Source organism: Gekko japonicus, unplaced genomic scaffold (genome assembly GCF_001447785.1).
Source record: "Gekko japonicus isolate JY-2015 unplaced genomic scaffold, Gekko_japonicus_V1.1 scaffold508, whole genome shotgun sequence".
Classification (NCBI taxonomy): Eukaryota; Metazoa; Chordata; class Lepidosauria; order Squamata; family Gekkonidae; genus Gekko; species Gekko japonicus.
The window spans coordinates 208,358-223,578 of record NW_015164679.1 but is presented as its reverse complement, the minus strand read 5'-3'; the positions used below and the strand labels follow the sequence as shown (position 1 = coordinate 223,578).

Genomic DNA, 15,221 nt, shown 5'->3' with positions numbered 1-15,221 from the left:
ATGCCTGGCAGAAGATGAGGTGCAGAGGCGAGAGGTGGGCAAGCAGAAGAGGCACTCAGCCAGCCGCACAAGCTGCGTGCAAAGAAACTCCTGCCGCCTCAAGCTTCAGGGCTGCCTCATTAAAGGAGTGTGGAGGCCAGACTCGCAAATGAGAAAAAGCAAGCTCAGGGTTCGTGGGTCACATTTTGGGCTGTGGAAGAGGAACCGGCTCCATTCCTGGAGTTCTCTCAAGTTCCTGCGCTTTTGGTTTTGCTTTTTGCCAATCCGCCTCCCAAGACTGCCTTAGGTGCTCCGGCCTGAGGGCTGCTGGGTGCTTTTTAAAGAGCCCCTCCCGAGAGCTGGGGGAGCCAGAATGACCTCTCACCTGTGATGTCCGAGTGGCAACGCCGCTCGGACATCACATGCGAGAGGTGGCATTTGCCCCTACGAGTCCAAGGACACCACCCCGGGGCTCAGGGAGGCACGAGAACATTTCGCCCCGCCCCCCCCATGGGCATTGCAGCTGCCACTGAGAATAGCAGTGGCGACCATAACCTTTTAAAGAGCCCCTAAGGAGAGCTGGGAGAGCCGCTCGGACATCACACGCGAGAGGTAGAATTTGCCTCTATGAGTCCAAGGCCACTACCCCGGGGCTCAGGGAGGCAAGCGAACATTTCGCTCCGCCCCCACACGCACGGGCGTTGCAGCTGCTGCCGAGAACAGCGCCGGCGGTCATAGCTTTTTAAAGAGCCCCTTAGGAGAGCTGGGGGAGCCAGAATGACCTCTCGTGCTCGGACATCACATGCGAGAGGTGGAATTTGCCCCTACGAGTCCAAGGCCACCACCTCAGGGCTCAGAGAGGAGGGGGAACGTTTCGCCCCCCCACGGTTGCCCAACTGATGGCTCGTGGGAGCAGGGGGCGGTGCTTATGTGCCCGCCCCCTGGGCTTCTGACTGGCAGAGGGGGGCTCCGTCAGGAACCGAGGCCTGGGTACAGACACTAAACAAGCAACAGAGGTTAATCAGTTTAACACAGCTCCAGTGACTGCATTATTGCCATTTATTGGTATCACGGTAATGTGCTTATCTTGAATACATTTGACATTAAAATGTCACATCCTCTTCTTGCATTTCATGGTCTTTTGATGCCACTCTACATTTTTTTCTCTATAATCATGTATACATATACATGTCTGCCAACAGAGGATACTCTTCACGCATCTAATGAAGCAGGCTATAATCTGTGAAAGCTTTTGCTACAACAGATCAGTCGTTAAAATGCCACAAGAGCTGTAATCCATGAAAATTTATGTATCAATAAATCTGTTAGTCTTTATGACACAAGACTTGTATTTTTTAAATGATACTCTTCAGAGAAATATGTGTTCTAGGATTCCAGGGTTACAGGATTCAAAAACAGATTTTGGCACTGAATCCTGGTTCCATCTTGTGGGATTCTTTTGGTTGTTTCAGACTTATAAACCTCTCCTTCCAAGACTAAATCTATTTCTGCCTTTGCACATCCTCAGATGCATAGCACTTGGACCCATCTTTAAAAAGTTGGTTCACTAACCCTTGAGGGAATTATTATACAAGAATTAGGGATCTCCAAACGTTTTTGCACTTTTATAAACAAATATGCTGTGGACACAGCTTGGTGGCAGAGCAGCATTTTTAGAGCAGAATTCTAAATATTAAAATAGCTGCCATGAAAACCGGGGTCATTTATTTTTTTAAAGCTGAAACAGCACTTTCGCTTTCCTCTTTGTGCGCATGCGCCGTTGGGTGCTTGTGCGCATCTTGTGGAGACTTGGGGGGAAAAAACCTGTTTGCGAAGGGACATGGGTGGGCGTTGGATGCCACCACCGGAAACGCGATCAGACACCAGCCCTTGCCCCGCGGTTTCCGGATAACTAGTACCTCGGAGGTACTAGTTTTGACCTCCGCATCTTCAGCGGGAAGCCTTGGGTTCGCCACAGGAGCTCTACACTTCCCAGATGTTGCGGTGTGATCACGCCCGGAAAAACCGCCTATCTTCCGTCTCTGTAGCAGCATGGCTAATGCTCAGTGTGACCGCAGCCTTAGAAAAGCAAGACAGAGTAGGGATTATGTAACTGTGGTGTAATGGTTGGTGTGCTGAGCTAAACCTAAAGAGGTCTGATTTCTTCCCCACCAACCATGAAGCTCTTTAGATTATCTTGGCCCAGTCATTCTCTTTCAGCCTAATCTATTTCACAGAGTTTACTGTGAGGAGAAGCTCATATGCTCCCTTCCCTTGAAGACAGAGTAGGCTAACAATGTAATATTTAAACCGAATTCAGGCCTTCTAATCATTTTAAAAAAATGGCACACCAGGTTTCTGACAACACGGAGGCTAAAATATTCCAAACCCATAATACAATTTTTGAGAGACAAATGAATCGATACTAGGGTCTTTCTCAGTTTATTCACAGTGAAATGCTGAATTGCTGAAGTGGCAAGTTAACCTGAACGATTCGTATTTTGTTGAATATTACACGATAGCACGACAATGTAAATTGTATTCATTAAGTACTGTTGTTTTCCGAACGTGAAAGATGTGTTAAACGGATGATAGCAAAAACCTCGAAAACCATTAACCCCCGAGGTCTCGCCTGTGATAAGCCTCTGGTAACATACCGGCGGCCTCGCGCATGCTCAAACTATCCCATCCCTCCCCTTTCTTTTTCTCTCTTATCAACACATCACCCTTCCCGCTTCTCTTCAGCCCGCCCCCTTTCCCAAGCGTGGAAAATAAGGGTGAGGCGGAGAAAGTATTAGGAGGGCGCGTGGCGCCACGCCGCCGCTTCGGATTGGTTGCTCTAGTCGAGCCACGCCAGCCAATGAGAGGATTCTTCGTGCCGGCGCGAGCCGAAACCGTTGAGGGAAGCGGAGGACGAGGAGCGCGTGGGCGGCGCTGGCGGCCGCTGATTGGTCCGCGAGCAGCGCCGGTGGCGGAAGCGGGTTCTGAGGTAACGCGACAGTCGCCGTGAGGGCTACGGAGATGCGGGCGTCGAGCCTTTTTCCGCCGTCGCTGCTGCCGCCGTTCTTCCTTCTCCTGTGCGCCTTGGGCCTGGTGAAAGGAGGCGAGGTGGGCGCTGTCACCTGCGGCTCGGTGCTGAAGCTGCTAAATACCCGGCACAACGTGCGCCTTCACTCGCACGAGGTCAAATACGGATCCGGTGAGAATATACGCTGCAGGCGGGGAAGGGATGGATATGCAGAGCCGGGGACTGAGGGGAAGTAGAAACGGAATCGCATCCTCGGAGGAGGAGGGAGGCGGCCAGGTCACTACCAAACGACTGAGGGGAATCAAGCGCCTTCTGGGCGGAAGTTGGGTTACTTTAGGAAGGCCCTGCTAGGTAGGATATGAGGGAGCACACCTGAGTCCAGCCTCTGTGCAAAAAATGGTGGCCACCCCCCACCCCCCGTGTCGATTGCTGCCGGCCGCTTAAACCTCCCTTGCCTTTTGATATTCAGAGGTAGACTGTCTCTGAATATGGAAGTTCCGTTTTAAAATTAATGCTGTGTGGCCTTAATTATGCTGCTTATCTAATCGTTTCTTTTTTAAAAAACAACAACCATAAAAACCTGCTTGATCAGCTCAAGGGACCATCTAGTCCAGCAACTGGGTTCCCTGCAACGTCCTTTTGCAACACGGCATGGAAGTGGTAGTCTTCCCTTCTCCTCTGCCTAGTGTTTAGAGATAGACTGCTTCTAAAGTGAAAGCTGTCTTGGTTAATAGTTGCTGACAGGCCTGCCTACTGTTTTTTTTTTTTTAAAGGAATATCAACCCTGCTAGGCCAGACCAAGGGTCCATCTGATCCAGCATCCCTATTTCCAGTATTGGCTAGCCAGATGTTTCTTCTGCAGAGTATGGAAGTGACAGCCATCCCCTATCCTCAAGCAGTGGCTGAAAACTTATGATTGTGGAGGTTCTACCTTTACTGATATACTTGCCTACTATAAAATTTCTCTAAACCCGTCCAAAGTATGTTGCAGTTTGCTTTACTAAATCAGATCTAAGGGTCCAGCTGAGTCTAGCATCCTGTTTCGAACAGCAGGTGGCTACATGCCCTTGAAAGTGCTCACCAGACCGATGAGCTGTCTACTGTTGTCTGCTGACTAGCAGAAAAATGCATCTGAATGCAAAATTCTCCCCATATATGTTGTGGTTCATTGTTACAACTAGGCTTCCTTTCTATGAATTTTAAAAAAGCCCTGCAGGCTGAAACCAAAACGCTCATCTAATCCAGCAATCCTGTTTCTAACACTGTCAGAACAGATGCTTCCGGAAGTTCACAAACACAGCAGGAAGCCTTCCTTGGTTGCGTGCCCCTCCCGTCCGTACATCAGGTGTTTAATTATTGGGCTTCTGTGTTATGTGTACACGTTGAGACTTAGCTCTGCACTATAATGGCAAGCCTTTACCTGAGCTGTAGCAATTTAGATAGTAAGTGGGGGCTCAAATAATTGAATATTCTCCATTCAAAAAAAAAGTTAACTGTGCAGTCATAGAGTATTATCATGTCAGGGAAGAGGTAAAAGCATCTATCTGCTTGACATACTAGTTTCCATGGGAATCTTTTTGTATGGAAATGTATTCAGTCATATGAGTATCCCAGGTCAGTCACAGCTTTACTGCTTTGGTAAGAAGCATCCATCCTCCTTGCTCCCCACCCCCAAAATAGCACAACCTATGTATAGGTGCTACTCGTCTCAGATTGACTGAAAGGCTGAACAGTTGCATTTAGTTGTTTTCCTATTGTAAACAGTGTTCTAGTCATGGTGCCTATTTTACAGTTCAAATGCACACAACTTGTTGAGATAACTTTAAGTGTAGTTGGAAATTTTGTCCACAGAAAATTAGTCATGACTATTCCCTGGTAAGTAACAGGATGCAAGTTTGTCACAGTTACTCTTGGTTTTAGTGGCACTTAGTCATGAGCATCTTTAGCTGAACTGGAGCCTGTTTTGACTTGGAGGACTGAGACACTTGGGTACACTCATTCCCATGATCTTTGGAGGCAGGAAGTAGGTGGCTGTTTTCCATCTCCCATGGGAGGGACTCCATGCCACCTTCAATCAAGACTAAGGCTTTACAAGACCACCATCTGGAAGACCATTTAGGGATTTGCAAAGGAGGACGATGGGCCACCATCTGGAAGACCATTTAGGGATTTGCAAAGGAGGACGATGAAGTCACTCCTCTTGTGATGAAGACCAATCCAAGTCTTCCCAGACTTACAATTCGCAACTGATACCAGCCCATCCGGTTGGGAACCCACTGTTCTCTAGGCCATGTCTAGGGCCCTTGGAGATCCTCAGAGACTTCCCAGAGAATAAACCTACAGGAGCCTCCAGTTTCTGTCCATAAAACCTCAGTAGAGAACTGCTGACACAAGGTCTCATTTCCCATCCGGATCCAAGCTGGCTCAATCTGACCACTTGGAGACTGAGCAAAAATCTTACTGCAGGAAGTTTTCTCAACACAGAGGAAACAACCATCCTGTCTTTCAGAAGACAGTCTACTTGTTGTCTGAATGACTGCACTTAAAATGCTTATGTAAGGTAGTGTAGGTGTTGATCCAGGGGCCTCAAATCTTCCCCAAATCACATCCTTTCTAAAGGATGGCATATTTCAAGGACTGAGTCCCATCTGACTTTGTTGTCTGTCCTGTCCTCAATCAAAGGATTTGCTCTGTCTCAACACCCTAGGTTAAAGCAATTTTTGGAGAGCGCTTCCCTTGCACATCCTCCAGCTGTACAATAGTTCTTCTCCTGGAGACTAGTAGTACTTGCAGTGCTGCAAACTCCATTTGGATCAATAAGGAAGATTTTCCTCAAGTTTCTCACCTTTGAGGTGTTGTTCTAGGTGGCTGTCATATCAGCCAAAAGGATGTTGGAGCTGGGTGCATTTTCCATTGTAGCCTTTCATCCTGTGATCAAAGGCAAAAAAGTTCTCCAAATCTACACTTAGAAAGTGGCAAATGGAATGTATAGCATTTGCGTATTCCTCTCAAAGTGTGCAAGCACCAGAGGGTACTACTTTGTTGAAGTGAAAATAAAATATTGGACTTACCATGAAGTTTCCTTTTACTTGAAATAGAGGAGCACACTCTGGACCCACCCTGCCTCAGGTTGGCCTTTGTTTGGTGGAGATGACATCTATTCTTCTCTCTTTCCGGGGGGGGGGGGGGGTTGGGTTTGTGTGGCCAACATTGATGCAGACATTCTTAATTCCTTTTCAGGTTTTTTTTACAAGTTTACTGTTTTCTGTTGTTCTTCATTTGTGGTCCAGCACTAGTAGATGCCCATGTTTGTCAACTGAATAACATTTTTTTCTGGGGAGATTCAGATGGGTAGCCATGTTGGTCTGAAGCAGCAGAACTAAGTTTGAGTCCAGTGGCACCTTTAAGGCCAACAAAGTTGTATTCTGGTTATAAGTTTTCATGTGCACACACATTTTTTCAGATACATCTTGTATCTGAAGAAATGTGTGCACATGAAAGCTTATACCCAGAATAATTTTTTTTCTGGGTTAAAGGCCAAGGATTCTGGTCTCTGTTTCCAGATTGAAGGTAGTAAGCACTCTCTCCCCACTAAAACAAAAAGAGCAACATACTTCCTGCCTCTAGGGATCATGGGAAGGAGAGTACTCTTCAAATAAAAAGGAACCTTCATAGTGAGTCCAGTGTGTGTGGATCTAAACTGACAAGACTTATTTAAACAATGGCTGTTAAGAAATCAGTCGAATGACTGAACATATAATAGATTAGCACATCATGTATAGTATCTCTGAAGTATGATTATTTCAAAGTTTTCTGCAGAGCTGTTACTGCACGCTCCTAAGTCATTCTCTAGGTGGCCTTGAAGTAGTCATTGTCTCTTTAATTTATATACCATATTGAGATGTAAGATGCCTTCTGTATTTAAAGTGCTATATTTGTAATTATTTTGTCAACAGGAAGTGGTCAGCAATCAGTCACTGGTGTTGAAGTTTCTGACGATGCTAATAGCTACTGGCGGATTCGAGGCAAAATCGATGGGGCCTGCCAGCGAGGAGCACCAGTGAAGTGTGGGCAAGCAGTGCGCCTTACTCATGTTAATACAGGGAAAAATTTACACACTCATCACTTCCCATCACCACTCTCCAATAACCAGGTAAAACCAGTTTGTCCTTCACACTTTGTCTGTTACTGTTTATTTCAAGTGTCTCTGCTAAACATGAACAAAAGTAAATAGTTGATTGACTCTTTTATCAAGAATACTGAAAAGTATGATCATCAATATGTAAAATATGTGTGTTTTTATGAGCTCATTAAATGTTGAGTGCTTTTTCTTGCTAAATAGTAACTTTTAATATAAATTTATAATCTGAACATACAGTAAGTTACATATCACATTTTTAATGAATTAAGACACTGCCTTTCGACACTCCCACAGTATGATCCTAACCAGAGTAACACCCGTCTAAGCCTAATGCTTCATAGGACTTAGCTCAGGATGGTATTGCCACTAACATTTGGAGGCATGTTTGGTCCTGTTTACATAGAAGCAACCTTGAGAGGTGCATATTAAAACTTAGCAGACCTGGCCCATAAAGAAACTGAATAGCATTGTCCTGTAAAGAAATTGGAATGAGACTTCCTAATGTTGTTCTTTGTTCCTGAGGAAGGGCCAGAAGTCTGAAACACTGCATACTAACAGTGATTTGAAATATGGTCACATATTTTAAAAGCATTTGAAATTAATTTTGACTACTTAAAAATATTGTTACAAGTTGTGCTGTTTTCACAGGGACGTACAAACAGTAACGTAGCCAGACCATATAAAAGGTTAGTTAGAAGATGCAAAATAGAAGGTAACGTTGCTCTCATCTGCAGGTGTGAACGTGTTCCATTGCAGTTGCAGTTGACATTAGCAATTACTGCACAATGAATTACGCATTTTAGGGAGGTGTTCCTTACTAATAATCTTCTTTTACAGTAAGACACGCATTATCATAATATTTGGGTAGTACCTTAGAGTGTTCAAAGTGCTTCACACATTGTCTTACTAACAGTGGAATATTAGTAGTATTAATCTGCCTTCCTAGTAGGTCCATGTTAGCACTCCCAAATTGCAGTTGAGGGGCTCAGATAAACCACTTCTCTGAGGAGCACTGTTTGAACTGTATGTTTCACCACTCCCACTTTTTTACCCTTAACATTTGTTTGGTTCTTGGAAGCATAGTATTTTTAAAATAAAACTACTCACAAATGCTGTTCTGCTTTTTCAATTCCTGTGTATTGCTGTAATTTTTGGTTGCTACTGTTAACAATCTGAAAAAGAGGGAAGTTAATTTTATTGTTCATTATCTCAAGAGGGAAGCTAATTTTATTGTTCATTATCTCAAAGTGAGCACATTGTCATTCTTCTGAATTTCACCTTCCAATATTGTTCTCCTGGCTGAAAGCATGATCTCATGGTAAATACATAAATACTATTAAAGACACTCCCCCTCCCTTCTAACAGGAAGTAAGCGCCTTTGGTGATGATGGCGAAGGAGATGACTTGGATGTGTGGACAGTGCAGTGCAGTGGAAGTTACTGGGGCCAGAATGATGCAGTGCGCTTCAAGCACATAGGAACAGATGCGTTCCTTTCAGTAACAGGCGAACAGTATGGTCACCCAATCCGAGGCCAACGGGAAGTCCATGGGATGCATTCTCCTAATCAACATAATTACTGGAAGGCAATGGAGGGTGTTTTCATTAAGCCCAGCTTGGACTCCACAAAGCACGATGAACTCTGAAGGACCTCTATGTAGAATCTGATCCCCTTCTGTAAATATCATCTTGAATCATCAGTTTTTTTGTACAGTTAGAGGGGAATGTTTTTTCTTGTGTAACTCCACTTCCACTGAACTCAGACTGATGAGGAATACATTGGTTGTCTGGCTCCTCTCCATTTTGATAGGTTGTTCTTTTCCTATCCAATTTGTTTCTTCCCTTTTCCCTTAACTTAGAGAAAACAGAGGCCACGGTGTGAATCGCAGTGTAAAAGTCTAATCTGAAGTGCAATAAAACTTAAATTTTGTAATTCTCCATCAAGTTGTAAATAAATTCACACAAAAATGTTTCCTGAAATTTTATTTGTAGCAACATGGGGAGACTATAATATACAGTAGAAAATGTAAAAGCCCATCAGAACTTAGGTTTTGTGGATACAGCTCTTAGAGATCTTACCCAAATACCTGCAGCTGGCATTGTCCTTCATCATCGGCCATGCTGGTGTTATCTGGATCCCACAGGGGGAAATGTGGCAAACATTTTACAGTAAAGACTTTTCTATTTTAATTTTTAAAAATTAATTATATTTTAGTACAAAAAGGAAGGCTGGGTTTATAAAAGGCCATTTTAAGAACTCTTATAGGAAAATAATTGTTACCTTATGCAGTTTACGAAACTTCCATTGGCATAGAGCATTTTCATTTAATAGCTGTTTATTTTCCTTGATAAATTTAATTTTGTATTGATATGTATCAGCACCTAAGTAAATTAAATACATGCTTATTCTGTTAGCACATACATAGCATGAGGCCCTGTAAATCCCACAGCCCCCAAAGTCTCAAATAGAATCTATAAAGCGAACAGATTAATATCTCAATATGATAAACACCAGCTCCCAGCATTCTGTCTTAACTCACTCTAGTACCAAGAAAAAAAATCCCAAGATGGGGACTATATTGCGAGAGGAGAGTTGATTCTTAATGTTTGAGAATGCCATGGGGAAGGAAACAGGGTTAGCTCCCAGTCCAATCATTTCCTCACGTGTATCCAGTTGTCTTCCCCTATATGTGGCCATCACCTGGCCACAACGCTCCACTTCTACAAGATTGTTGGTGGGTACACACATGCATCATGCCAGTCAATCAACATCTTTCTTATGGCAAAGGTGTTGTGCTGCTGTATGTGGATGCTGCTGAAGCAAGCGACAATTGGCCTGTGCAAAATACTGGATTAAGAACATAAGAGAAGCTAAATGCCCTGTTGAAGAAGACAGCAAAAAGCTATGGACGGTAGGTTCAGAAGAAAAGCACCACTTCGCCTTCCAAAGCATGAGGCGTGACTGACAAAATATGTCCGCTGCTGGGCACATCTTTCTCTTGGACCAGGCTGTGTGAAGAGGAAGCAGCCTCTTCTTAGGCCAAGGGTGCTCATGTTGATGGCATGGCATGCTCCAGGCACTTAGTCCAGCAAACAAAGGCCACTGGGTATGCTCAATTCCTGCATGATGACTAGTGCTGCAACTGTAAGAACACTTTCCTGGGAGTAAGACCCACTGAATACAGTGACACTGACTTTTGAGTATAGTGGCTTAGGCTTGCTCCCAAAGTCAGAAGGCAGGGCGATAATCTGATATTGGAGGGGAGGAGCAGACACCCCCTTCTGCTGATTTTTCCTGTCTTTTATTTATTTGTGTTTATATTACACCTTTCCTTGTGGCTCAAGGCAGTTTAAAAATGAAATAAAGGAAAACGTTAAAATTTAAAAGCAACAGACAAATCCCCAGACAAACCCAGATGAGCCTTTGAGGTTTGTTATTTCTCTTATCAGGAACCCCTCAATAATTCTCACTTCAGTAAGAGTCACTTCAATCCCCATAACTGCATCCTTGGAAGAGACTGAAGGGGTTTTTTTACAAGGGAAGAACCACCTCATTAGTAGAAATCAGGGAGCACAACATTCTAGAACGCTTTCTAGCTGTGGTACACTAAGTTTGGCAGGCTGCCATGCCCACAGCTCAGGAGGGCACCCACCTAAGTAAAGTTTAACTCAGGTGTCCCATTTGATGAAGGAGCAGAGACAGTATCTTCCCCTACAGCAAGAGGAAGAAGTCCTACACCAGGAGCCAGGGGGTGACACAATGGGAGGGACTGCAATTAGGGATGTATGAAAATGCCCTTTTTTGGTTTTCATATGTTGTGAGCTAATTTGTTTCATCCATATTTATTGCTGATGTTCATTTCTTTTACATCATTTTAATACCATGTATTGTTAATACATTTGTGTGTGTGTATGCAAGCAAAAATCATGTAGAAAACATGTTAATGGGAAAAATTAAAATTGAGGAAATAAAATGCCCCCAAAATAAAGACTTCCCAAATTTGATTCACACAAGGGACAAACCAAACTGAAACAGGAATTTTCAAATTGAAATGGTGGGGCTGAAAAGTTGGTAACATCCTTCGTCAGACTCACCTGTCAGGAATGGGCTCTATCCGACAGTCTCCTGTGCTTTCAAGTGATTCATTTTACGGCAAAAGTTCTCTGCAAAGGTAAATACAGTTGTTTCCACAAGTTTTTGCTGGTGTCATATTACGTTGGTTCTGGGAATAAAATGTGGGTTTAGGATGCCAACTAAAGCCCTGCTCCTCCTCTAGTACAGACCCCATGTGGCTCACTTTTACTCCTAGCTCTTCACTCTCTCACGTTATGTAAAAAGTCATCTCTGGTTACCCCCACGATAGCAGAATCTAGCTTGTGTGCATAATGTGCTGCAAAGTGACGTCTGACTTAAGGCAACCGTACAAATGAGTGACCTTCAAAGCATCCTCTCATTAACAGCCTTGCTCAGGTCGTGCAAACTGAGGGCCCTGGGCTTCCTCGGTTGACTCCATCTCTCTCGCATCAGGTCTCCCTCTTTTAAGAACATAAGAGGCCAAAGGCCCATCCAGTCCAACACTGTCACATAGTGGCCAAAAATACCAGGTGCCATCAGGAGGTCCACCAGTGGGGCCGGGACATTAGAAGCCCTCCCACTGTTGACCCCCCCACCAGCACCATTGATTTATATAGGGGCATTATGATATTGGCTGATCTGTTTTCAATACCCTTCCTAATAATCCCCAGCATAGCATTGGCCTTTTTTATTGCAGTCACACACTGTCTCAGCATTTTCAGTGAGTTATCTACTACAACTCCAAGATCTCTCTCTTGTTCAGTCTCTGCCAGTTCAGACCCCATCGATGTGTATTTATATTTAGGATTTTTGGCTCCAATGTCCATCACCTTGCACTTGGCCACATTGAACCCCATTTGCCATGTTGACGCCCACTTGCACATCCTTGACAGATCCCTTTGGAGTGCCTCACAATCCTCCCTGGTTTTCACCACCCTGAACAACTTTGTATCATCTGCAAATTTAGCCACTTCACTGCTTACTCCCAACTCCAAATCATTAATGAACAAGTTAAAAAGCATTGGACCAAGTACTGATCCCTGCGGTACCCCACTGCTTACCACCCTCCACTGAGAACATTTATACTCACTCTGTTTTCTATTAATTAGCCAGTTTTTGATCCACAAAAGGACTTGTCCTTTTATCCTGTGATTTTTGAGCTTACTTAGGAGCCTTTGATGAGGAACTTTATCAAAAGCTTTCTGGAAGTCAAGGTAAACAATATCTATTGGGTCCCCCTTGTCCACATGTTTGTTCACCCCCTCAAAGAACACTAATTGTCCCCTCATATCAGAGAAGTTACCCCTTTTAAAGTTAAAAGTGGTTGTGTGAGTCTTTTTGGCCAATTCTCTATTTGTACAAATGTTGAACTCAACAACATTATGATCACTGTTCCCAAGTGGTGCAATCACTTTTACATCTCTCACCAGGTCTTGAGTGTTACTTAGGACCAAATCAAGGATCGCCTCTCCCCTGGTAGGTTCCATGACCATCTGCTCCATAGCACAGTCATTTAGAGTGTCTAGAAACTCAATCTCTTTCTCTCGACTAGAACACATATTGACCCAATCAATGTGTGGGTAGTTAAAATCACCTATTACGACACAGTGTTTTTGTCTAGCTGCTATCTTTAATTCATTCATCATTTTATAATCCTCCTCTATCTTTTGATTTGGTGGGTGATAACAAACTCCCAGTGTTAAGTTTCTTTTTGGGCCCAATATTTCAACCCATAGAATTTCCAGAAGCGAATCCAATTCTCTTAGTCTCTCAATCTTTCTGGACTTTATACCCTCTCTAACATACAGAGCCACCCCACCTCCAACCCTTCCCCCCCCCATCCTTCCGATATAATATATAACCAGGAGGCACTGTATCCCACTGATTTTCCTTATCCCACCAAGTTTCTGAAATACCCACAGTGTCTATTTTTCCCTCCAACACCAAACACTCCAACTCCCCAATTTCACCTCGGACACTTCTAGCATTTGTATAGAAACAGCTATAATTTCCCATACAAGTTAAGCCTGCAACCTTCCTCTTGCTATCTCGACATTGTCAGGCAGTCCATGTCACTAGCCATGGTCTCAGTGGACAATTTCAATCCACCTCCTTGTAGAAAAACAACAGGTACCCCCCTCATCTCTCTGAGATGAGCCAACCTGAACCAGAGACTTTTCATCTCCTGTCAGCTTTCCCCCAATATTCAGTTTAAAAACTGCTCTGCCACCTTTTTGATTTTAAGCGCCAGCAGCCTGGTTCCTTCTCTGGACAAGTGGAGACCATCTCTTCTGTACAGCTCCCTCTTTTCCTCCTCTGTACAGCTCCCTCTTTTCCTGCTGCCTTCCAACTTCTCCTAGCATTATTGTCTCTTCCAGTCAGTCTTCCAGTGAATCTTCCTTATTGCTAAAGTATCCCATCAGGCAACTGCTGGAGTATATAAGTTTGCAATTATGTAGAAATGTACACAGCAATGACTTTTCTGTACATGATCTAACTGGCACTCAGTTCTGTGCACTCTGCAATTCTACTAGTTTCTGACTGTAACCAAGAAAAAAAAGACACAATTATGTGGTTTGCTTGGCAATGCATTGACCCACAGTTGGGAAACTGTGGAAAGAGGAGTCAGCCCCACCCCATAAGCTGCTTTTCAGCAAGGACCTCAGAGGACAAAGAGCTTGCAAAATCAAAGGCTCATTCCTAGACTGCATCTCCAGAAACGTCACGCTTCCACCGTAGCCACTGAACATATGGAAAAGCTTTCCTTCTTCCACAGATCCTGTTCTGAGCACTGTAACAGGTGATATTAAAATAGTATTCGACCCTCATTTCCCCCCTGTTTGGCCATCTATTGAGAAGGAGCCTTAAAATCTAAATGCTCCCTTGGCCTAGAACGATGGTGCTGTCTTGGCCCTATTTCTGGCCACGTTAGCTCAGCGGAAACGGCTCCTCTCCTCCGGCAATGAAATCAGCAGCTGCAGCCACAGACAGGGAAGCATGTTCAACAGCTGGACTGCAGACTCCTTCCAGCAGCATCGTCGTGCTTGGTGTCTGGTTTACTGGGCTGGCCTGTTTGCTGAGTTTTGGGTCGGTTTCTTGCTGGCAGCTGCAGAATTAGCCAGCAGACTCTTGTCAGGTGAAAGGTTTCCGGGCCACTGTGACAGATGCTCTTAAAACCCATTCTCCCATGCAAAGAATATAACTTGCTTATTTATTTATTTAGAAAATTTCTATAGTGCCTCTCCAGAAAACCTTATCAAGGTGACACTGGGCAGTAATTGGCCAGCTCCTTTTAATCTAAGGTTTTCTTTGGCAAAGGTCTAACAATGACCTCCTTAAGGGAGCTGGGGAAACAGCCCTGTGAGAGAGACAAATCTGTTTCAAAGGGCCACTTACCACCTCGTGGCACGACTTTACCAGCCATGAGGGACAAGGATCCAAGGAGCAGGTACTTGGCTTCACAGCTGTCAGAGTCCTGTCAGCATCTTCAAGGGTGAGCAGGCCAGAAGAGTCCAAAAAAGAACCAGACGGTGCAAGCGGGGGCCCCATCCCACTACTGTTATCAAATTCAGCAGCCAACTTCCAGGTGGAACTTGGAGACTGTCCACAAAAAAGTTTGCAAATGAATCACAGTTGAGAGCCAAACCAGTATCAATTTTAGGACACACCAAAGGGGTGGTCAGTTGTCGAATCAACCTGAATAACTGAGCTGGTTGCGAGCTAGCAGACACAGTGGCGGTGGTGAAATAATCTCTTTTCACCACTTTCACTCCCGCCACATAGGCCATTGAATTATGAACTTCATTACCAATAACAGTCAAGTGGCATGGTGGGAGGGGACTCACTGTGATGATGTCACAATGCAGATATGCATCCAATGGTCATCTAGGCCCTATGAAGTTGGCCGGACATGTCGTAGGTGGAGATACCCCTTATTACAAGTATCCAGGTATACATGACAATGGCTACATGGGGGAACAAAGTCCCACAGCAATGCAAT

General features: G+C 44.3%; 1 protein-coding gene across 1 annotated transcript; it reads left to right on the top strand.

Moving 5' to 3' along the window:
* The first annotated feature begins 2,929 nt into the window (after window positions 1–2,929).
* On the top strand, window positions 2,930–9,257 carry SDF2L1 (stromal cell derived factor 2 like 1). The gene is made up of 3 exons (XM_015409294.1): window positions 2,930–3,178; window positions 6,964–7,160; window positions 8,514–9,257. The coding sequence occupies exons 1-3, from the start codon at window positions 3,001–3,003 to the stop codon at window positions 8,790–8,792; spliced, it is 654 nt and encodes a 217-aa protein (XP_015264780.1). The 5' UTR covers window positions 2,930–3,000; the 3' UTR covers window positions 8,793–9,257.
* Window positions 9,258–15,221: the final 5,964 nt, after the last annotated feature.